We start from the raw sequence: 24,549 nt of genomic DNA on the forward strand, positions 1-24,549 counted from the left end.
GTTTTATATGCTGATTTGGTGCTCAAGAAACATTTCTTATTATTATCAATGTTGAAATCAGTTGTGCTGCTTAATAGTTTTGTGAAAACCATGATACATCTTTTTCAGAATTCTTTGATTAATAGAAAGTTAAAAAGAACAGCATTTATTTTAAATAAAAGTATTTTATAAAATTATAAATGTTCGTGTACACACATACACACACGCATATACAGTGGGTACGGAAAGTATTCAGACCCCCTTAAATTTTTCACTCTTTGTTATATTGCAGCCATTTGCTAAGCTTCATGTAAAATAAATCTTTGATATATTTTTTATATTTATTGATTATATGCCTATATCATGCAATGTTAGTGTGCATTTTTTCAAGAGTACTGTTCATTTCTTTGTAAAATGCGGGCAAAAAGTACTGAGTGCACCTTTAATGCCTTTGACAAAAGCAAATAATATATTTGCGCACAATCTTGAAGTCTCATTATTTCGGCTGTTTTTCTTCTTGAAAAATATAGTGCTACACGGCTCTTCTGTGATGTTTACAATCCACAAAGCAAAACCTACTGTAAGAGACTGCAGGTTCTCTGTCCAGAACACTCCAGAGACCCAAAGGTACTTTACCACGTGCATTTGATACATAAACGCCCAATCTGCATAGATATTAAGAACATTAATCAGAACTGTGCATGTATGCATGCAGGTCCCTGTGGATGAGGTCTGTGGGTGTCCATTAGTTCGTGATGTATTTGAAACCACCGGAGAATATTGCAGGGTGTCCAAACGCAAGTGTAACAAACACTACTGCTGGGAGAAGCTCCGCAGGGCTGAAGTGGACCTGGAACGAGTCCGAGTGGTCAGTGCATTTGCAAAAGAATCGTTTATTTGAAGGAAAGAATTTATTTATTTGGATCAAAGAAAATAGCTGTGTAATTGTAAACTCAAAGTGATTAAGATGTTCTTGCTTTTCCCACAGGAGTGCATTTTTATTCATCAATCTTATATTTAATCTTTCATTTCTTTAATCATTCCCATTATGTCTTCTCTTTCCCTAGTGGTACAAGTTGGATGAATTGTTTGAGCAGGAGCGCAATCTAAAAACAGCCATGACGAATCGTGCAGGTCTCATGGCCCTCATGCTGCACCAGACAATCCAACACGACCCAGTTACCACAGACCTGAGAACTAACAAGGACAGATAAGGTTACTGTCATTCCCTTTTATCATCTTTTCATCTTTTCTCCATTCCATTTGCACATAATGTTCAACCATGAAGCAACTCTCCTGACAGTCTGAGGTTTTGTCTTTGATCTTAAAGAGAAAAGGAACCATTGCTGGTGAAGTCGCCTCACGTTTGTGAAGAGTCAGTGTCATAGTAGTTGCTTGTTGAAACTGTAATTCATGTACAACACTCTTCATGTTTCTGCATTCACGTAGCCCTTGGCTTTACTCTTTTGAATGGTGCTGTGACAACATTGAATTGTTGTGCTTACATTTTTTTGATTTGTAAAGAATTTCATAACCATGTATTGTGCATAAAAAAAAATAAACTGGAGGAAGATTGAAATATTTTTCTTGCTGGTGAAATGTCTTGTTATTTGTCTTTAGGTTGCATTTCTTGTGCCTCTACACAAAAGTATCATTATGAAGGGTTTTTTGGGCTGATGGGTTTTCTATAGTCCAGATGTGGCCAAATTATTTTAACATTTTTGAGACTTATTACAATGAAAAGTTTGACCAAAGTTTAGATTCATATACATTTAACCGGTACATTTATTCTTCTTACAGGGTTGCATGATTGATTCAAAACTGGTTCATTCTAATTGTGTTCCATGTAAAATGTCAAAATTTCATGCTTTTTCCTCTGATCAGCATCATCAACGACCTATGACTGGAATGGCGTGATTCTGAGGTAACCTTAATGCATCTCACATTTCATAAATGATTAAGAATTAGAATGGCGATTACCAACAGATAAGTCGCAAAAACACTATTAGAGAGTAAATGTTAAAGTGCCTCTTTCTCTAGAACCGCGAAATGTTTAATAATAAATTACATCGCAGCCAAATTATTATCAGTTATAATAATGGCAAAGACATTTATTTGACCCTGATCATTTTTGGCGTTTAAATTTGAGAAGTTAAACGTAATTCAAATAGATAAATAAAGTCCCTTTCGGATATAGATTCTAAATTTCTTTGTATTCAAAATTTTAAATCTGGTGTTATTAATCTAGGCTGAAGAACGATGGTGCGTCTCGTCGAAAATAATGTTATAATTTGCTGTAGCGATGCGCGAGTCGGCGATATTATTTATATTCCCGTTGAAAAAACCAGCATACGCTGGTTAGGTATGTTTTGACGCTGGGATGCTGGTTTAAGCTGGTCCTTTGCTGGTTTTAGCTGGTCCTTTGCTGGTTTTAGCTGGTCCTTTGCTGGTTTATGCTGGTCCTTTGCTGGTTTATGCTGGTCATGTGCTGGCAAAGGACCAGCACAAACCAGCAAAAGGACCAACACACACCAGCAAAAGGACCAGCACAAACCAGCAAAAGGACCAGCACAAACCAGAAAAAGGACCAGCACAAACCAGAAAAAGGACCAGCATAAACCAGAAAAAGGACCAGCATAAACCAGCAAAAGGACCAGCATAAACCAGCAAAAGGACCAGCATAAACCAGCAAAAGGACCAGCATAAACCAGCAAAAGGACCAGCATAAACCAGCAAAAGGACCAGCATAAACCAGCAAAAGGACCAGAATAAACCAGCAAAAGGACCAGCATAAACCAGAAAAGGACCAGCATCCCAGCGAAACATACCTAACCAGCATATGCTGTTTTTTTCAACAGGGTCGTACACGCTTATCACAAAGACCAACAGACAAACTCCGAATAACTACAGTTACTGATAATCTAGCTTTATTATTGTTTTACACTAAATGCGAGTATTATTGCAAGGACTCTGAACTCTGACCGACCGACTGATCTACCGCTAAATGTAATTATTCGACACCTCAGTCAGGATCGACTTCCTACGATGCTTGAGTCAGCACATGCGCAGTAGTTCGCCGAAAGTATCGCTGATCGGAGACGGAGCGCCTCGGCAGATGAACGAGCCGATCGACTGCGCGAGACGCGACGAGGTAAGAATGTCAAAATGCTGCAAGTCTTCGATGCGCTGTTTTCGTGCAACGGCAAAAACGCGTTCTTATAAAACGCACACAACGTTAGAACTTCGATATATCGCTGTAGTAAAAGAGTGGAAAGATCGGCGTGGTTCCGTGCAGGAGAAAGCGTTCGGAAAGTCGTTTGCGAGGCTGCATCGCTGAAAGCAATGGGGAGCGTGGAAGCCAAGGGGAGGGTCAACAGTGAAGGGGGGGCTGCTTGAGCTCATTCAGCACAGCGAAATGGACGTTGTAGAGTCGTGCAAAATAAACTTATTGTGTCTTTAAAATCTGCCACAATTAATAAGGGACGTTGTCAATGAAATGCGCGTACAAAACGCGTGATGTTTGATAGTAATGTCGTTAAATCGGACGTGTTTTTGATCGCGCGACGGGACAGCACTCCTCACTCCAGCGATCTGTAATGGAGGCTGGCGAAACTCGTGTCGATTTATTACGATCTGTTTATTTTGCTCGCAGGTCATTTTTAGAGGTAGGAATGATAGGAAATTGCACAAACTATAACTTTAGTTTTAAGTTAGTTAAGTTAATTTGCGCTGAAAAGTTGCACCGCGCTATTTAATTCCGTTTCAGCGAATTGTTTACGCGCTTTTTGCGCGATCTATCGGTACTAATAATGACCACGAGAACAAACAAATCAATTTCTATTAGTGCCACGTAATTAAAAAAAATATAACATCAATAAAAGCTTCACCGATGTCAATCAAATTGTATTACTAACATTATATAATAATAATATTACAGCATTGTCAAATTTTAGCATATTCCACAAGGCATCTAAATAAGTATAATGCACAGTGCAGAATATGTTCACTTCTTGGGACATACTAAAATGCGTATTTTAAAAATTGACCATGAAGAACTATTTCATAAACACTGCCAGAGCAACAACACAACAATCCCAACCTTAATGATCATAATCACTGATCTGATGGTCATGTAATCAAAATGCAAACAAACGTTTTTCTTTCTGTTGCGTCACATCAAAAGGAAAACAGTTAATGTTGTTTAAAGTATTTTTGTTTTTATAATTCCTTTTAACATTTTTGTTTTTAAGCATGTTCTCTTGAGACAATTTTATAGACCGATTAATAACTAAATGAATTTGCTTTTCAGTTCATTGTGATTTATTCGGGTACACAGTTCTGTATTTTTATAGCAGCTAAGTCAAACTATATTTCGCAACAATGTCTATAGAGAAATGTGCTGTTTGCAAGTGTTTGCAGACATTAACATCTCATTACAAATATTGCATTTTGTGACTACATTGAATGGAGTTTGATAATTACTAGGGATGCACCGATATGAAAATTTTGGCCATACCGATAACCGATAATTCTTTATTTTTGAAAGCCGATAACCGATATGTTGGCCGATAAATCTATATCCAAATTTTTATATACTTTTTGAGAGCCTGATTACAAAAAAGGTCTCATCATTAAAAGCCACATCCCAAACACTTCAACATAAGCAGCCTAGTTTGAACGGTGTACATTTTAAAAATAATTTTACTCTCCCATTACCAAATTTAGTCATAAAAAAGTCTTACAAATAAATAAAATAATGCATAAATAATGCAAACAATACCGATATGGTGGCCGATATATCGTGCATCCCTAATAATTACTGATGATGAAACATATTGAAACTTAAAAAATTTATTTTTTATTTGTTCCACAGTTTTAGAAAGTTATCGTACGTATAAAGATGAGGAACTTTTCGACTAAAACTTGACTAAAAATTAGTTTTGGTACATTTTCGTAGTAGTAGTTACTAGAAAAGATAAAGTTGTGTTGATAATGAGCTGCTGTATTTGTTACTTTTTTGGCTATATGAGAGCTCACTAGTTCAAATTGCTAGTTCAGCATTTGAGATTTTAATGTCACTGAATCAATTCGGTGAGTTACTTACTGACTTATCAAGAAATCGTCTTACTTAATCCGTATTATTAACTAAACCAATCACCCTGTGACCCAGATTTAAACTAAAACCCACAGCGAGATTAGATTCATACTGACATGTTGATTACATCTATTTTGTCAGGTTTGTATTGTTCTTATAATTGTGAAAGTGCTTATTACCTTGGTCAGCCTTTCAGTAGTTTTCTTAAACAGCAGTTGTATTAAAGGGGTCATATGACGTTGCTAAAAAAGAACATTATTTGGTGTATTCGGTATAATGAAATGTGTTTATGTGGTTTGAGGTTCAAAAAACAAATTTTTTTCCACATACTGTACATTATTGTTTCTCCTCTATGCCCCGCCTTTCTGAAACGCGTCGACTTTTACAAAGCTCATCATTCTGAAAAGCGAGGTGTGCTGTGATTGGCCAGCTATCCAGTGCGTTGTGATTGGCCAAATACCTCAAGCGTGTGATGGAAATGTTACGCCCCTTACCATACTGTGATGCCGTGTCCTGGTGCGATGAGACAAAACCAATAAAACCCATTATAATGAAATGTATTTTTACGCGTTGCATTGCATCGCGCCGCGTAAACATAAAACCATGTCTGCATTTGTGATCGGAGAAATGACAAACAACAAGCGCCACTCTACACTGCTCAAAACTCGCGTTTGAATCATCAGTGGCAAATTCTTTAAATATGAAAATGTACTTACAGGCTGTGAGTCAGCATTATTTGTCAACATCATAGACTGTATAGGGTCAGCATGCTCGCCGAAGGGGAAACAGGGGAACTGAATTCACCGGAACACTGGCAATGTAGGCTACTCTCCCAGGAAACAGTCCTCGTCCTCCGTAAAATGCGTTGCACACATCTGAATATTTGGTTTGAACTGTTCTGGAACAGTGTTGTAGATACAACTTAACCACTGATTTCTAGTTGTGTCCTCTTTTGGAAGGCCAAACAAAGTAGTTTCTTTTATAAAGAATATCTCTTTGGGTTTGAGACTTTAGTCTTTGCAACTTTAGGGATCTTATTTATTCACGAACAGCTTGTAACACTCCAAAGAGAAAGGAAAACTTGAAATCGCATCATATATGACCCCTTTAAACAGTTGGTCTGGTTGGTTTTATAATTAGGGTTTCGGGAAATTAAGTATTTTCCATTAAACAAACTTTAACAAACGCTGGCTGCTTGCTGCACTGTATCGCATTTCTTTGCCATAGTAATTGCGCTGCATTGCAGATGTCGAATGTTCTCAGCCCATTTGTATCGACTTCCCTGCCGTCGCTGCTGGACTCGCTGCAATTCTGTCACCATGGCAACTGCTCGTTTCAGCCCCGTTCTATAAATATTCTCCTTCACGCTAGTCTATCGTGTTTCTGCTATCTTTGCAGTGGCCTAATTTAATAGAAGGGTTTTATTTACATCGGTTACGTTGCATTGGGAAAGACTTTCTTAGAAACTGTTGCTTAAATGTTTTATTGGTATGCAGATCGTGATACAATTACGTAAAAAAATCATATTTCTCTTTGGCAGTTTCTTAAATCATCAGTGACAATGTTAAGCTGTGTGTGTGTGTGATTGGTTTGGAATGCATCTCAATACAAAGTATGTCTATAGAAATGCATTTTTGTTCTTCACATCTGCTTTTTCTTTACAGGTATGATTCATAACCAGTAAAGTCATGGATGAAACATTGGATTTTTGACATTTCATGCAACCCAAGCTCTTCATAACTTTTTGAGATGAAATTTATACTTCCAATTTCTATGGACTACAAAGGTATTTTTCCTATTTAAAAATGTGAGCTGGCGGTTCAACATCCGAACTCTTCCTTGCATGGCTTAAAACCATTGGTCTCGCAAATCTACTAGTAATACAGAGGCCTCAAGGCCAGAGAACGGGATCAGATATGACGGATGAGTTGAACAGGGCCTCAGCTGAACCGGAGATGACGAAACCAGAAGAGACTGTGCCGATTGAAGCAGACGACGTTACTGACGATGTGGATAATGCAGTGGGGAACAACATGCCTGGAAAGGTGACGCCCGAATCGCCACCTGATTGGCTGAAGCCAATGGAGGGGGATGAAGATGATGGTGGTGAGGGTGTCAAGAGCAGTGAACGGATCATTATGAAGACCAATGATGACGTGTATGTGCTTATACCTCATTTTTGTTTACATTTAGTGTGATGTTTTATAGTTTGTGTTAGAGGTGCAACAATATATCATGTCACAATATGTCACAGTACAACATTTTTCATATCAGTTGATATCAATAATTATCATGATACATGTTAAATTATTTATTTTCAAGTTTAAAGGCAGATTTCTTCTCCTGAGTGAAAGGTGTAGAAACCAGACCTGATTTAATTGTGGTTTTAAATGACTTTTTTTTTTGTCAGAACATGACAAACACTTTTCAAATAGGTGAACATTTCACAAATATGAGGTACAACATTCAAAACATTTATAATAATATTTATTTTCTACATCGATACATGCATGAGTAAGTAAATCAGTAAGTCAGTTTTCATTAACAAAATATCTTAATTGAGAAATAAATTTCTTGGTTTCTGCATGTTCTAGCGGGTGATATTGTTTCAAATCACGAAACAGGTTTATGTCCCCTGACTTCGATGACACGAAGCAGATGTAAATTTGTGTTCATTAACAAAAACAGTAACATCTGTAAAAATTGTAACAACCTATACGGTAAAATTTAGGTAAAATATAGTAAAAATGGGCTACGTTAGGGCTCTACTTTTATCAACATTTTTGCATTAAAAAATGCAAAGTTAGGGCTCTACTTTTATCAAAATTAACCATTGGTCCTCTACAGTATCATACAATTAGATCATGATAAACAAAGGTAAAAACACACATAGCACCTCATTACCATGGTAAAATGTAACTGCGTATATGGTTTTTATGATATTTGTATGAAAAACAGTAGCCTAAATACATTTAGTATAAATAAAAAAAAATGCTATAGACCCCCCCCCCCCACACACTTACATAACCTATGGTTTTGAGCAACGCTGCCACTTATTGAGACCATAGACTGTAAAAAAAAAAGATGGACGATGCGTCTCCACTTCCTTTCACTATAGAAACGTGAAGCCAAAACATCTCAGTATGGCCGCTGTCATCTTGCGAAAATTATGTCATTTGGAGCCAGAGTCTGCGCTGTATTGATCGTGAGGTGGAGCCACGGTATCAAAGTCTCGGCCAAACTCCTGCCGACCCAATCGCAAGCTCACAATCATGACACCACACCCCATTTTTATAGCATCAAATAACTAACTAAAAGCAAACTTATTAGAAAAACGAACACTTGAATATACATCAGTGTGATAAGAACTACCTAAAATGACGGAAACCATCATTGGAAAAAATTATTTGAAGTGTAATTTGATTATTTAGTTGGTCTGAAGTCCCATTCGATTACATGGAGAGGGTGGGGTTTATGACATATACTGGGTCCAGCCACCTGGGGGCGATCAGAACATTATATTGAGCATGTGTTATCATTCTATCGAGGGAAAATATATTGTGATAATTATCGTTATTTTATCACCCAGCCCTAAACATAGTGAGAGTTTAGACATTAAATTTAGCATCAAATATGATGTGGCAAATAAAATATTGTTGATTTCATGTTTATTATTTATAAGTTAAAAATAAAATGCATTATTTAGTAAAATATAATATTTAAAACATATTTAAATGATTAAATATATAAATAATAATTATAAAATTTTCTTTTGTAAAGATTTGTACAGGTAAGATTTGCTTGCTTCCATTTGAAGCTCCTCAAATCGTGCTGTAGAATATGATTATGAAGTTTTGTTCATGTCATCTTCAGCACTGCTTTCGTTAATCCAAAAAGAAGACAGTCCAAATATGAAGAGATTCAGAAATGCATTTCTGCCGTGACAACTCTCGGGAGAGTTTAGCATGATAATATACATGGTAGTGTCAACCTGTTTGGTCTTGGCGGAATAGATCTGCTACACTGCTGCTGCTGCTGTTGCAGAGAAAGTACCGAGACTTGCTCCTGCCAGTACATCCATGACATGCTGCTGTGAGCATGTAAGAAATATTGCTGCTGCACATATAACATATATGAGACGACCCCATATAAAACATACATAAAGCACCCCGTATCAGATCTATACAGGTGGAGCTGGGGAAGGTGAAGGGTTTCTGAAGCATGCTGCCACTGCTACAGTGAGCACTAGCAGAGTATTTGAATGTTTGAGCAGCAAGCTCATTGGCTGCTTGCACAAAAAGAACCAATCAGCTACGTCACGTGAATAGTGATGTCATTATGTCAGATTGAGTTAGAACCTATCGGCCTGCGCCATCTAGAGTTTCATGACAGAACTTTGTATTTACATTTTTTAGTTGACTTTTCACTCAAACTGTTGTGCTGAATATTTGCAATTAAATGTTTTATTACATTAAAAAATGCTAAATATAAGCATTTTCACTAGTGGTCTCACACTTTTGGACCCTTTTTACAAAAATATATATTTAAATCCATTTGAAAATAAATCACATTTGATAATTATATCACACCTGTTGATCATGTTCAGTTGATAAACTGACTTGCGTACTTTTCATATTCTCACAGTCCAAAAGTAAAGCGACGCAGAGGTCGGCCTCCGATTGCCAGAAATGTTAGACATGGACTTACTCGTTTAGATTTCAAGAAAGGATTGCATGCAGATCTCCCTAAAACTAAGGTTTGTGTAGCAATCTGTCTTAATTTAGAGTTTATTTGCACTGTAGAGTGAATAATTTGTATGCACTTTGGATGCATTTATTTGATCAAAAATACAGTAAAAACAGTAATATTGTGAAATATTATTTCAGTTTAAAATAACTTGTTTCTGTTGCAATATAATTTAAAATGTAATTATTTCCTGTGATGCAAAGCTGAATTTTTAGCATCATTACTCCAGTCTTGATCCTTCAGAATTCATTCTAATATGCTTTGATTTGCTGATTTGCTGCTGAGTTGTTATTAAATCTCAGTTATTACTTTTAATGTATTTTTAATATGTTTGTATATTTATAGGATGTTTTTGTGAATTTTATTATATAAAATCAACATTTTTTGTTTAAACGCTTTAATTAGTTGTGCTTGCTAAGATTGCTACTTTTCTAAATAACCAGGAATAAAATTTCCAGAATTTTAGGAGTAAATTAATTTTATCTTCTTCAATCTTTTAATTTAATCATATATGATATTATTACAATATTTTTGAAACACTTTCTTCTTTTCTATGTGGTTGTTTGGCATATGTAGACTGTTCGTTCTCTACCGGAAAGAACGCGTTCAAGTCCCACATCAGGAACTGCCATTCCTGTCCCAGATCCACCCCGCACGCCTGAGGTTTTACCCAGAAAACCCCAGAGCATCATTCACAACTCGACAGCAACATCTCAAAGACCCCGACTCATGCCCGTCTCACCTGCAGGGGGCAGCAGCCTCTCCAAGACCCCCAACGCCGAATTTCACAGCCCTCCGCGCCTCACAAGGGTCTCGCCGCTCAGTATCGACACATTGGTGACACGGAATTTCGTTCACTCTCCAGCTGTAAAAGTGGGTAATGTTTCCCAACAGATTGTTTCCTCTACTGAACCTGGGAAAGATGGCACTGAACCGCCCCTTCGACTCTGGCTTTGTCCTTCTCTGGAGCCCATTAGCCCTACAAAAACGCAGGATACGTTCTCAGATCAGATTGTAAATTCACCAAATTTTCCGGAGACTACACTTAATGGAACAGTGACCCTAAAGGAAAGTCTTTCTCTGCTCAGGTGAACAAATCTGACTAATTTCATACCACCTAGATACCACCTAGAAGTCTATTTTGTATGCTCTACTTTTAACTAGGACGTTCACAAATGTTTTAACATTGCATCCAGTTCAGGGTTTCTGCAGGTCTTAAAGGGGTCCTATTATGCTCTTTTACAAAGTCTTGATTTTGTTTTGGGGGTGTACTAGAACATGCTCTCATGATTGGTGGTTCGAAAAATGCATTATTTTTCACATAATTTACATTATTACAATACCTTTCTCCCCAGGCTGGCACAAACGGCTCGATTAGTTCCCCTTTGATAAAGGCCCGCCTTCCGAAAAACGAAATGTGTTGTGATTGGTTAGCTGTCCCAGTGCGTTGTGATTGGCGAACAGCTTAGACGGTGTTTCAGTACTGCCCCGCCCCCTGCCAAAAAAAGCAGCAAGTTCCGTCTGCTCCGGTATAGTTAAGGATGGCGTCAATATTGCCATATCAATTTGAGCCGGATTCAGACCCAGAGAATATTGAGGATCGCGCAGAACCTTTGCACGCATGGATATTGCTAGACATATTAGAGTGGTAACATTATTGTTTTTTTTTTGTGGCTAAATCACGTTTTAGATAGGATGTCAACTACCGCTAAAAAATAACTGCATGTACTATGTACAGATAAGTGCAATGGTAATATGTATTATGTTTATTGTTTTTTAATTCTAACATTCTAACATGAATTGCAGTGAAACTGTTATATGGTTGAATTTATTATTACCATAGTCTCATTATTGAAGTGTAAATTCTGCAGATTACGTCATTGTCCAGTATTGTACTGTCAGCAATTTATAAAAACGTTTTCATAATTGTAACATGATACATATTTACATACATAATTATTCAGGTGCATGTGTAATAACTTGCGAAAACTTGACGCTACAGCAGCACTTCTTCGTCGTCGTCGTCTTGTTCCCGTAGGCGGGAATTATTTTAATGATATTCTAATGGGCCGCTTTGTGACATCACAAAACCCGGAAAACAAACGCTGTAGTCGTTGTAGTTCTTGAAAAGGGATTTTTTAAAAACAAAATATCTCCCTTTGGAGTGGACTTTGAGATGTGTAACTTTGTAGATCTTTTTTTATGCCCAATACACAATATCACTGGCTAAAATTCAAAAAGTGTAAAAGCATAATAGGACCCCTTTAAAAAGTCGCTTTAATCGCCCTTCCACAAATTAAATCAGAAAGTCTGCAAAGCATGCATTGCAAAAAATTAATATCTAAACATCCTTAAATCAAGATACATTTACTAGGGATGCAAAATGAAGAAAATTAATTCTTGTTTTCTGAGAAACAAAATTAACAAAACTTGCTTTCCCCTTGAATTAAGTTGAGTTTTTCTGAGCACATTGGCAGGTATTTGTTCTTGTTTTAATCTCAAACTCACTTCATTTTGATCAGTTTCACAGAAAACTTCAGACATTTACACTGGAAAACAAGACAAAAGTACTGAGGAAGAAAATCTGTTTTTTTGTTTTGTTTTTTGCAGTTTGATCAGATGGTACACTAAAAATTCCATATTCTAGTGGTTAATAAGCAATTGTTTTTGTAATTATTAAGTAATGAACAGTGTTGGGGAAAGTTACTTTTAAAAGTAATGCATTACAATATTGCGTTACTCCATAAAAAAAGTAACTAATTGCATTACTTAGTTACTTTTTATGGAAAATAATGCATTACGTTACTTTTGCATTCCTGGGCAGGGCTTGCTTATTTATTTTTAATAACAAAAACCCCAAAAGTTCTATATTTTGCAACTGTAAAAGCCCTTTCACACCAGAAGTGAAATGAATAAACCTCAGGCTGAAGAACCTCGTGCCTCTGGTCTTCACCTCACTACCAATTTATCTCAACACAGGACAGGAGAGGTTTCAGTGAATAAATGGGAAAGCAATGTAACTCAGATATTTTCTTGCGTTACTTGTTACTTGAAAAAAGCAATCTGATTACTTAACTGGTGTTTGGTAATGGTATGGTAATGAATATGTTTAAAGTAGCCTTTTCAAACTCTGAAGTGTTGCTAATACAACTCATTTTGTGCTCCCTAGATATTTACATTTAGAGAACTTATTGACGTATTGTGCTCCCTTCAAGTTATGCTTCAAATTTTTTTTACTTAGTCTTAAAAAGTCCTTAAAATTACCTTCATAAAATCTGAGTTGTTTGTCTTTCTTCAGTGAATGTGAAAGCTGTGGCTGCCAATTTCCTGCTCAGAAGATCGGAGACATAATGTGCTACAGATGTAGGCCTAAATGTATGTGAATTTGTAATTACACCCTTCATTTCAGCCAGCAGCAGAGGATAAGTATGATATTTGTGTGATTTGTATTGTCTAATTTCTTTATTTCTCATTTCTGCAGCAGACAAGAAGCACTCTCCTCCAAATATTGTGTTTAGGAAGGTATGTACCATTCTTGAGACTGGGATAAAACAAAACGTTTATGTGGCAGAAATGGTTTTGGATTAGATTAAGTTATTTATGTACGTTGTGGTCCTGCTTCTTCTATTTTAAATATGTTTTTCCATCTCTGAATCTCACCGGCAGATAAAACAATGTGTTCTGTCATGTCCAAAATTTATCATATATATTGACACTCAACTTTGATAAATGAATCCATTGAAAATATAGGACCGTTTCAAACTGATTTTCAGGTCCGGCTGTTGGAGAAACACAACATCTAACACCTTGTGTTGGCAGATGACAGTGTTAACAAAATAATTTTTTTTTGTATCACACATGTATTCAATGCAGCAGCTTTTTTTTCTTTCTTTTTGCTACCTAGTGCCAGGACATAGTAGTAATGTTTCTTTAAATATCCAAAAGTTGTTTTTGAGTTTACTGTAGTTTATATTTAATTTAAGTTTAATATATTTTATATTATATATTAGTAATATTATTATTATTAGTTATATTATATTAAGTTATGTAATAATATTTAAATATTTTATAGTTTAATAAAATAAAACATTTTATGCATTTAGGATATTTGTATAATTTTTATATATTTTCTGTATAAAGTATTGAGTTGTGTTCTGGAATGAAGAGTAGTGAGGAATATAGTTGCTAACAGAAAAAAATATAAATAAAAAAATATATAAAATTAATGCATTTTTAAAAAAGTAATATTCTAGTAATCATCTCTGATTAATTTCAAATTGGAAATGTCATTGTTTTCAAAACTAGAGGCAGGTCATATTTTGAGACATGATTTTTCCCATGTCTCAGTGCTATATACGTATATGTTTTTTTTAATGCAAGACTGCACATGGAAGGTTAAAAAAGCTTTTTTTATTAAATTGTACTTGCCAGAAAGTCCATGCATGGCCTTTCTTCCTCATCTGTGCTGTGTTGTTGTTGATATTGTGAAGTGGAAGTGAGGCAGTGTTGCTGCGTCTGTGTTTATGTCAGCTCTATGAGAGGTATAAGGCTTTGGCGATACTTTTGCGTTTTAACGTCTGAACTAACACAACCTAATTTCCCTTTTTTTTCTGCTCTCAATATATGAGCCAAAACTGTTGTTTGTTCTCCATAAGTTGCTGAACAAAGTCCAGATTATCCTTGATTTCTCTGCTAGCATTCTTTTATTCTCTTTTCTAGTAACTTACTTTCCCTTTATTTCCGATTCTGTCGAATCTTAACACCTTAGTTATCATATTTCCTTTGCTTAATTTTTATTATGCTTTTGTATTTTTTATTATTATTTTCAAGGTGGGGCAGGATCAGTGGGAGGTTGGGAAAACAAAACATCCAAGAAAACAAATGCTGGTAATAATAATCACATAACGTCATATAGACACATTCGTTGCATTTTTGGGTTGAAACGTGAAACTGCAGCATACACAAAAGCATTGCCAAAGATCATCAAAAAATTCATATAGCTGAACTACTTCACACCTAAACATAATGTCACTCTGTCTCCTGCAGAAACAAAATCCCAAATACAAGAAAATTGTAAAAATGGTGAGTGTACATGCTTTATGGAGCTAAATCTTTTTTTTTTTTTTTTTACATATATTGCATACTTCAAGCCTTTACAATGTAAATGGGTTCAGTGTATGGTTACTCATTCATGAGTCTGGCTGATTCATTATGTGCTGCTTCTAGTGCAGAAATCGCAATATATTCGGGAAAAGTACTATGCTTAAAATACTCATCCAGGTTTTTATTGTGTGTGTTATTTAGGATTTTGTCCCTGATGGTGATGATGATGATGATGATGATGATGACTGGGTGAGTGATTCAGCAGCACATTCTCAACCCAGCAGACATTAATCTTTTTTGGTGTTTTTTATTTTTGTATTTTTTTGAATCTGCTAACGATTGTGGCATGGGATGTTTTCAACCCTATAAAGCCTTCTGCATCATATTTGATACCTCTAAATTATCACCATGATCAAAACATTGCTGGAAAACCTGTTGTAGACAATCTTCTACGTGCCTTCTGACCCCTGATTGATAGACATGATCCACCTTCATGTGTTCTTCACAGATTTTTATAAACTAGATGTAAGAATAACTTCAGATTGTTAGTAATATTTCAAGATGAACACTTACTGGACTGACGCAACTTGGGTACATGCATAATTTTTTAGATGTTAAATTGTGAGTATCAAATATTACACATAAGGATTTTGAGGAATGTTTATTTGTTCATCATTGCATTATATGTTTTGCTTTCCACAATAAAAACTACAGAGCTTTGGGCAAAAAGGCATCTTACCATGACATATTATTGGGAGATATAGAGCAACAGCTAATATTTGTATGCATTTTCTGTAAGTAGTCTGCTGTACTGTTATATTTACATTCCAAGCATAATTTCATCTTACTGTTTGGCCAATCAATCAATGGTAATCAACAAAAATACATATGCAGACTGTCAAAATTTTGTCTATAAAGTGTCAGTAAACTGTTTCATTTCATTGTCAAACTATTTCATATGTCAGGCTTTACATGTTTTGAACATATTACGAATTGGACATGGAATATTCTTTTCCTGGTTATTGCTGAGCTCATAAAACCACTTTAGTTATGTTTTTATTACATGTCAAAAAATCTGGCCTTTATTAACGGAAGAGCACAATTTCTCTGTCTACTCTTGATTTCAGATTGTGAAGAAACGCAATCGCAGGATGTGCCGGCAGTGTGTTGCGTGTCTTCGTGAAGACGACTGTGGCAAATGCGACTTCTGCATGGACAAGCCCAAGTTTGGTGGCAGCAACAAGAAAAAGCAGAAATGCCGCTTACGTCAGTGCAAGTTTCAGTCAAGGCTTCATGGTCAAAGAGCATATGTACGTATTTATCTGATTAGCATCTAATGGCATCACTCAAGAGTAAGGTTACCACCTGACCACATGCCAAATAATGTAATGTTTAAAGGGGTCATATGCGATTTCAAGTTTTCCTTTCTCTTTGGAGTGTTACAAGCTGATTGTGAATAGATAAGATCCCTGAAGTTGCAAAGACTAAAGTCTCAAAACCAAAGAGATATTCTTTATCAAAGTTAAGACTCTGCCACGCCCCTGTCATGCAAGAAAAATTTCAGACTCGTCTGACAATAAAGTGTTATATATCATATATATATATATATCATATATCTTCCACAGAGAAGGAGAAATGTGAAGCCCAAGCTCAAGAGGCGCGGGAGACCGCCGAGAAAACGGAAATTCAGAAGCAACCCCTGGGAGGATGATGAGGAAGTTTCTGATGATGATGATGATGATGACAAAGAAGACTTGAGGCATTATAAGATGAATGGCGGGAAAGGAGGAAGGAGGAAATGGAATTACAGTTTTAAGGAAGATGAGGAAGACATGTTCGTTGAGGCCTTGATTGAGGATGACGGACCGTCCAACACAGAGGAGGTTTCTGATTTCTAAATGTTGCAATCAAAGATTTCAATGTTTCACAACCAGTCACTAAAACACTGTGTAGTTTTATGCTGCTTTCACGCCAAGACATTTCAGTCAATTCAGAATTCAATTCAGAAATATCATATAATTAGGTTATTAAATATTTTCATGATTGTATTTAATGTTATATTATCTTTGTTTACTATTTTTATAGGATCCTGATATTTTGGGCAGTGAGAGGTCAGCGATGGTGTCTAATGAGATGAGCTCAAACACGTCTGGACTCAGTGCTCAGGTAAGACTTTCTACAGCGTTTCCAGCCTTGGTTCTGAAATTAGTTTCCTAATTCATAGGCATTAAAAAATATGAAATAAAGAGTTCTAAGCCTTGAAATAAACAAATTAGCTCTGAGATCAATTGTAACTCTTTTATTTAAAGACATTTTTTTTAAAAGAAGGTACAATGAGTACTTATATTTACATTTTATGCATTTGGCAGATGCTTTTTATCCAAAGGGTCATACATTGCATTCAAAGTATTAGGACTGCACTATTTGGGGAAAGAAATGGTTGTGATATTTCTAATTAAAAATTTCAGTTGTGATTAAAAAAAAAATAAAAAATTTAAAAATCCAGGTTTGCTGTGCTTGTTTGTAGGACTGCACAGTTTGGCCAAAATTGTTATTATTATTATTAAACATTACTAAATAAAACCAAATAAGAAATATTACTATTATAATATTTCACTGTAAACAAAAACAAGCATTTAAGAAAAGTATAATATATATATACAGTGGGTACGGGAAGTATTCAGACCCCCTTAAATTTTTCACTCTTTGTTATATTGCAGCCATTTGCTAAAATATATATGAGTGTCACAGCAAAGGGTCTGAATACTTAGGACCATGTGATATTTCAGTTTTTCTTTTTTAATAAATCTGCAAAAATGTCAACAATTCTGTGTTTTTCTGTCAATATGGGGTGCTGTGTGTACATTAATGAGGAAAAAAAATGAACTTAAATGATTTTAGCAAATGGCTGCAATATAACAAAGAGTGAAAAATTTAAGGGGGTCTGAATACTTTCCGTACCCACTGTATTTTTTACATTACAGCTATAAAATTACAGTACTACTATTAATGGTTGTGTTAATATATATAATTTCAAACATTAAACCATCAAAATTTTATTTTGACGAAGAACAGCAGGGAGCCGTTAAAACAGTAATACTTATGGTTCATTAGTTAATGTTAATGAATACATTAACTAATATTAACAGTATTACAGTATTTATTAATCTTTGTTTATGTTTATTAATAAAAGTACAGTTGTTCATTGTTAGTTCATGTTAGCTCAGGTCCATTCCTTAATATTTACAGAAAAAAAAACATTGGATTTTAATAATGTATTAGTCAATTTTGCAATTAATATGAACTGAAATTAATAACTGCTTTACGAGTATTTCATTGTAAGATCATGTTAATTAATGTAGTTAACTAATGTTAACAAATGAAGCCTTATTGTAAAGTGTTACCATTAAAGCTTTTCTTTTATTGATCAGTGCTTCTCATTACAAGTATTGGGAGACTGTTAGTGCATGCTGCCTTCCCAAATTTGAAGTATTTATGCTCTAGTGATTAAGCATCTAATAATTAACATTATTTAGTTATGTACCAAACATTACCTTAGTTGCCTGCAAAAATCTCTGACTGGTGAATTTTGCATCAGGATTGTTGGTAGTGCACCAGGAGTTTTGGAAATCTGCAGCGTCCAGTTATGTATGGTATGTGTTGGTGGCCACTGAACGCTGGTGTTTGTTTGAATGTCTGCATGTTTCACAGGGATTATACTACAACATGTCAGGCGTGCCGGCGGCTCCTTATGTGCTTGGATCAGTACCTTTGTGTAACAGCAATCCAGTGCCGATGGGGGATGATGTGCCTCAGAACGGTTTTCTTCAGATTGAGATGGTGAGAGTGGGATCACCACCGTCACATTACACAGAAGAAGCTCAGAACACAGAACAGCACGTGTCAGAACCTCAGCAGGAGCCCACGCCGGTGGTGAGTCTGTCTTCACTGCTACCCAATACAGCACTATTCAAAAGTTTGAATGTTTTCGAAAGATGTCTCTTCTGCTCATCAAGGCTGCATTTATTTGATCAAAATACAGTAAAACTATAATATTGTGAAATGTTATTACAATTTAAAGCAAGTCTTTTCTATTTGAATATATTTTGAAATGTAATTTATTCATGAGATGCGAAGCTGAATTTTCAGCATCATTTCTCCAGTCTTCAGTGTCACATGATCCTTCAGGAATCATTCTAATATGCTGATTTGCTGCTCAAGAAACATTTCTTATTATCAGTGCTGAAAAGAGGTGTGCTGCTTTATATTTGTGTGGAAACCATGATACGATTCTTTGATGAATAGAAAGTTCAAAAGAACAGCATTTATTTGAAATAGAAATCTTTTGTAACATTATAAAAGTCTTTACTGTCAGTTTTAATCAGTTTCATGCCTACTTGCTGAAAAAAAGTACTAATTTTTTTAATTCCTATAATTTTAATTAATTAATTAATTATTATTAGACCTTTATTTAATTTGAATTCATTTTAATTACATTTTATAACTTTAATTTCTATATATATATATATATATATATATATAATTGAATATATATATATATATTTAAATCTTACTGACTCCAGTTGTTTAACAGTATAATGTATATATAATATTTTGATTTAATTTATATAATTTATTTTATTTTTTCTTTCTTTGCATATACAGCCTTTTATTTTCAGACAAACTTGAACATCATTATATAACAAAATATTAAAGTGACATTTATTTCAAAGAAAGCTAGCACAAGCATGCCTTCAAGCAAACCATTTCACAAAAAGGAGGTTTTATTGATTATTTGTCAATTTATTAAAAGGACTAAGCATTTTTGTCACACGCGTTAATGGATCATGTTGATAGTTAAAGTGATTTTTCTACACCTGTGGTTATTCTTCTAGGATACTTTTGTGAGCTTGAGCAGAACTGACCTTATTTGTGACCCTGGAGCACAAAACCAGTCTAAAGTTGCTGGGGGATATTTGTAGCAATAGCCAAAAATACATTGTATGGGTCAAAATTATTGATTTTTCTTTTATGCCAAAAATCATTAGGATATTAAGTAAAGATCATGTTCCATGAAGATATTTTGTAAATTTCCTACTGTAAATATATTAAAACTTAATTTTTGATTAGTAATATGCATTACTAAGAACTTGATTTGGACAACTTTAAAGGTGATTTTCTCAATATTTAGATTTTTTTTCACACTCAGATTTCAGATTTTCAAATAGTTGTATCTCGGCCAAATATTGTCCTGTCCTAATAAACCATACATCAATAAAAAGCTTATTTATTCAGCTTTCAGATGATGTATAAATATCAATTTCGAAAAAATTGACCCTTATGACTGGTTTTGTGGTCCAGGGTAACATATATACACTAAAAATCACCATAACATCAATTCATTAAAAGTCAAAATGGCTAAAACAGTGAAGTTAGTTCTTATTTTGTTTCTAGATACCACTTGGTTGATGACTTCTATTATTGTGTACAATGTCTGAACAAATTCAGACATGTTTAAGCGTCAATCTTTACAGCCATGTCCTCTAACCCCTATTTTGAAACCTTCAAAATGTGATGATTGTTGATTTCAAATACTTTCAGCACAGTCAGAGATTTCCACAGCTATCAACCATGTCAGACCATGCAAATGTCACATCTGCTTTCATAGATCACTCAGATCTTCAGTCTGGCGGGAGGAGAGAACGACTGCGACCGAGACCAAGGCCTGACGGAGCTGTTCACTTCCCTAGGCCAGACCGTGCTGCCCGCTCACTGGGTGGGCATCATGGCCAAAGGCCCCCTCCTCCAGCTGCTGCAGTGCTCCAAACTCTCCACCATGGCTGACACGGTGGTCCAGATCGAGAAGGGCTTCTTCTACCAGGTCAGTGTCCAGAACCACCCTCTGCTGCTGATGCACGCCGTCTACTCACGCCACCCCACCTGCCTCGAGTCAGTCGAAGACGTGGTGTCGCTCTTGCTGGACTTGGAGGGGCTGGGCGTGTGTCAGGGCTACCAGAACTTCCACATGGGCTCACCGTGGGAGCCTAGAATGAGCGTGAGAGCGGCTCTGTGCGATTTACTCATTCCCAAGGACGAGGAACAGTGTCCAAAATGCACACAGCCTGTGGAGGGTTGAGCAGCCGTGCGAGAATTTACTGTGAGTTTTCGACACATCTAGTAGTTCGAGAGAATCTTCCACCAGTTTTTAAGCTTATAGTGCAGTCAGAGCTGTTTCCGACCTCATGATGAATTGCCATCTAAAATGGTGCTTCTTATTTAGTTTATTTATTTTTTTTTTTAGAAAGAAGTTAGTGACACAACCTTCAAAAAAGGACTCGTAAAACACTGAGTTTTACCAAATTCCCTTCTTTTCGTTGCTTTCTGGTTGGGTTTAGGACATAAATACATTCAGTTCTCACTTAAACTACCTCTTCATTATTTTATGGACCAATTTTAACCTTAAACCTCCCACGTGCCCTTATTGATTCAGACGTTTGGTCAACAAGTTTATTGTAGTACAATGAGAAGTATGGAAGCGTGTTTCCGCCATGAGGTAAAAAAAAAAAAATTCTCAAAATTCAGACTTTTTTTTCTTGTAATCGCGATATAAAATCTGAATTTCAAGATATAAAGTCAATTCTGAGAGGAAAAGTGCAAATTGTGCAATCACAATTGCGGGAAAAAAAATCAGAATTGTGAGATGAAAAGTCGCTTTTTTTATTTTGTGGCGGAAGCAAACAAACAATTGCGAGGTGTAAACTGAGAATTTCAAGAGAAAAAGTCTGAATTACGAGATGTAAGCTTGGAATTGCGAAAATGAACATCAGAATTTAGATTAGAGTTTATATCTCGCAGTTCTGAGAAAAAAAGTCTGAATTGTGAGATAAAATCACAGTTACCATATTATTTTTTTTTTATTCTGTGGCAAAAACGGGCTTCCGTAGAAAAGTGTATTCTGTACTGCCTTTGTCGTGCTAAATTTGGGGTTGTATGTTCAAATCTAAAGTTGTTTGAACACAATTTTAAACCAAAATCATTCAAGCTTTAAAAATCGTCTGTTTTTTTATTGATGCCTTCCACTGTAAGGTGCAACTTTTTACCCCAAAGCGAGCACACCGTCTTTCATTATGTGTGCTTTACGTCTTTTTTGCAGGATTCTCATTACGAGTGTTTTTATGTGCTCTGGTCTTTTTTTGTCCTGTTGTTAATCACACCTGCTTCCATGTGACTTAATTGTGTTGCGTATGATAAAGTGCAACTAACGGCACTGCGATCCGCAATGCATTTTTGCTGTTGTGTGTATTATTCCCAGTCTACAGTAGACATCCGACCGGAGGACATTTCACTGATCAGCCTTTAGGTATATTTGAATTCTTCCTAGGAGATAAATCGATGCAGTTAACATTTGACTAGTTTTTATTTCAGTGCAACATTGTTTTTCATTCCTGAGTGATTGTAATTCATATGTTTAAGGCAGATTTTTGTTTAACCTCTACTCCTGGAGATCTGTATAAAATAAGCTGTAAAATATACATAATTGTCTGAAATTATTTATAAATAGAGGATGCAAGCTAGAGGTGTTTCTGAGAGCATCTCTGTATTGTAAATCTTGCTCTTTTGGTCTGTTTAACCACCGAGTTCAGTTTTTGAAACACTGTAAAGTAAGATTTTTATGACGAGTGGGTAAAATAAAGGTTTCTTTTTTTCTTATATAGAGAGAAAATTCTGCTCTTTTTTTCTGTCTGAAGTGACAATCAGAATCATTCTTGATCCATGATGTAATGCAGGGGTTTTCGAACTTTTTGGTCTATGAAAAATGTAGGAAAAAAACAATAACTTTGCAACATGTACTTTTTGATGTGGTAACTTGCAATTAATGAAATATGATTTCATGCAATAAATTTATTGAATTTGACCTGTCCGATTTTATGATTATTCAGTTGACAACATTTGTAATGTTGTAATTCAAATTTGACTTTCATTTATTTAAGAAAAATGGGGGTTGTGAACAACATTTGCTGTGAAAAGCGGTATACAAATACATTTAGATTGAATTAAAAATGTTTATGCATCCATCAGTTAACAAACATACACGACATATGCTGTCAACTTTCCAGAACATTTCAAAAAAATAATTTTTGGCTTTAGTACGGTGGCAAATTAAAAGGCAATTATTTATTCAGAAAATACATGGATAATATTATGCTTGCGTTTTTAGTCTCACAGTATAAATGGGACTTTATGCATGAAAATATACAGATGGCTTTATATTTTGTGAGATTTCCTAGCAAGAGGATCATCATATGTGGATGTTGAAAGCCCTGATGTAAGTGTCGCCGTTCTTTGTGATTTTAAACAGTATTCCACAAGAGGGCCTCATTCTCTTAATTTAGCAGTGCATGTAGATGCAGCAGATGTTTATGAATGGATCTTTTTGAAGCGACACTTTACTGCTCTCTTGAAAGACTTCTTGAAAGATTTCTACTATGGAAGACAAAAATGTTATTTCTATATTAGCTGTGACTCTTGGAGACACCTGCAGTCAGTTCCTGTGGGTTGAGCAGCGAGTCGAGAGAGAGAGACTCATTCATGGTGTTGTGCATCGATCCTGAATGAGCTGCTTTGTTTCCATATGGAAGTGAGAGGAAAGTGACCCCAGTGGCCTTCCGTCTGATATCTGGCTTTGGCATTCAGTCACTGTCTGATATTCATATCCTCCTTGTATCACTATTTTAGCATGTGTGCTTTCAATGGATCTGCCAATTACAAAGCAGCCTATATATAAAAGAGAATGAGGCTGTCAAAAATAGAAAATATATAACCTATACAAACTTTACATCAAAAGAGGCTTTTTTGATCATTTTGTCATTTTATTGTTACATTTTCGTATTCTTTTGCATTATTATTTTGTATTAAAGGGCTAGTTCACCATCAGTTGAACCATCAGTTTTTTTCCTCTCCATACTGTGGAAGTCAATGGGGACCAGCAGCTGAAGGTGAACTAGCCCTTTAAGACACCGCTACAGCTTTTGAATTTTTGTGCAGGATTTCAGGCCTGTGTTGAGGACGGAAACCATTAACAAATCAAACTCAAGCAGAGATATTGAATGGGAAGCTGATTTATCCACCAATTCTTAATCTCCAACAAGGCTTTATGGATCATGGCTGTGGATTAACCCTTGAAATGCCAGAGAAGGGTCAGTAATAAGCCATCAATCAGAGAATTAATAACACAGCTGATGCATAACAATTTAGTTTTATTGTGTTTTTTTTTTTTTTTTTTTTACATGTCTTTCAGTAGGAACATTGACTATATATATATAGAGAGAGAGAGATTATATATATATATATATGTGTGTGTGTGTGTGTGAGTAAAACGTATATATTATACTTAATTTATTATATAGAATTTACAATATATTATCTATTTATATATTTATAATATATAGTATACATATGATCTATAATAATATATGAGTATAATACTTAATTTATTATATATATATTTAACTTTATATTTATTATTAATTATAATAATTGTATATATTCAGTGTTCCTACAGATATATATATATATATATATATATATATATAAAAAAATAATAAATGATCAAATAAATTAGTAAT

The 24,549-nt window shown here is 35.2% G+C and overlaps 2 protein-coding genes across 3 annotated transcripts in view; both read left to right on the forward strand.

The window, feature by feature from the left end:
- Nucleotides 1-1,543, forward strand: part of cxxc1a (CXXC finger protein 1a) — an 8,502-nt gene extending 6,959 nt beyond the window's left edge. For both annotated transcript variants that reach the window (XM_016468238.1, XM_016468237.1), the window contains 4 exons: nucleotides 510-606; nucleotides 695-847; nucleotides 1,047-1,194; nucleotides 1,310-1,543. In XM_016468238.1, coding sequence (XP_016323724.1) covers nucleotides 510-606; nucleotides 695-847; nucleotides 1,047-1,193 — 397 coding nt within the window. In that variant the 3' untranslated portion in view covers nucleotide 1,194; nucleotides 1,310-1,543. The remainder of the gene's footprint in view (nucleotides 1-509; nucleotides 607-694; nucleotides 848-1,046; nucleotides 1,195-1,309) is intronic.
- Nucleotides 1,544-3,078: 1,535 nt separating this feature from the next.
- LOC107674282 (uncharacterized) lies at nucleotides 3,079-21,505 on the forward strand. The gene is made up of 15 exons (XM_016468225.1): nucleotides 3,079-3,130; nucleotides 6,739-6,860; nucleotides 6,953-7,232; nucleotides 9,719-9,830; nucleotides 10,397-10,908; nucleotides 13,119-13,195; nucleotides 13,302-13,342; nucleotides 14,651-14,707; nucleotides 14,867-14,902; nucleotides 15,125-15,172; nucleotides 16,051-16,233; nucleotides 16,549-16,806; nucleotides 17,009-17,089; nucleotides 18,635-18,856; nucleotides 20,592-21,505. The coding sequence occupies exons 2-15, from the start codon at nucleotides 6,824-6,826 to the stop codon at nucleotides 21,057-21,059; spliced, it is 2,412 nt and encodes an 803-aa protein (XP_016323711.1). The 5' UTR covers nucleotides 3,079-3,130; nucleotides 6,739-6,823; the 3' UTR covers nucleotides 21,060-21,505.
- Nucleotides 21,506-24,549: the final 3,044 nt, after the last annotated feature.

Source organism: Sinocyclocheilus anshuiensis, unplaced genomic scaffold (assembly GCF_001515605.1).
Source record: "Sinocyclocheilus anshuiensis isolate Anshui unplaced genomic scaffold, SAMN03320099.WGS_v1.1 scaffold188, whole genome shotgun sequence".
In the NCBI taxonomy this organism is placed as follows: domain Eukaryota; kingdom Metazoa; phylum Chordata; class Actinopteri; order Cypriniformes; family Cyprinidae; genus Sinocyclocheilus; species Sinocyclocheilus anshuiensis.

Coding starts and splice junctions, on each gene's coding strand:
- LOC107674282 (XM_016468225.1), top strand. CDS start 6,824: ATGAAATTTATACTTCCAATTTCTATGGACTACAAAG. Junction 10,909..13,118: donor GAAAGTCTTTCTCTGCTCAG/GTGAACAAATCT, acceptor GTCTTTCTTCAG/TGAATGTGAAAGCTGTGGCT. Junction 18,857..20,591: donor AGCAGGAGCCCACGCCGGTG/GTGAGTCTGTCT, acceptor CTGCTTTCATAG/ATCACTCAGATCTTCAGTCT.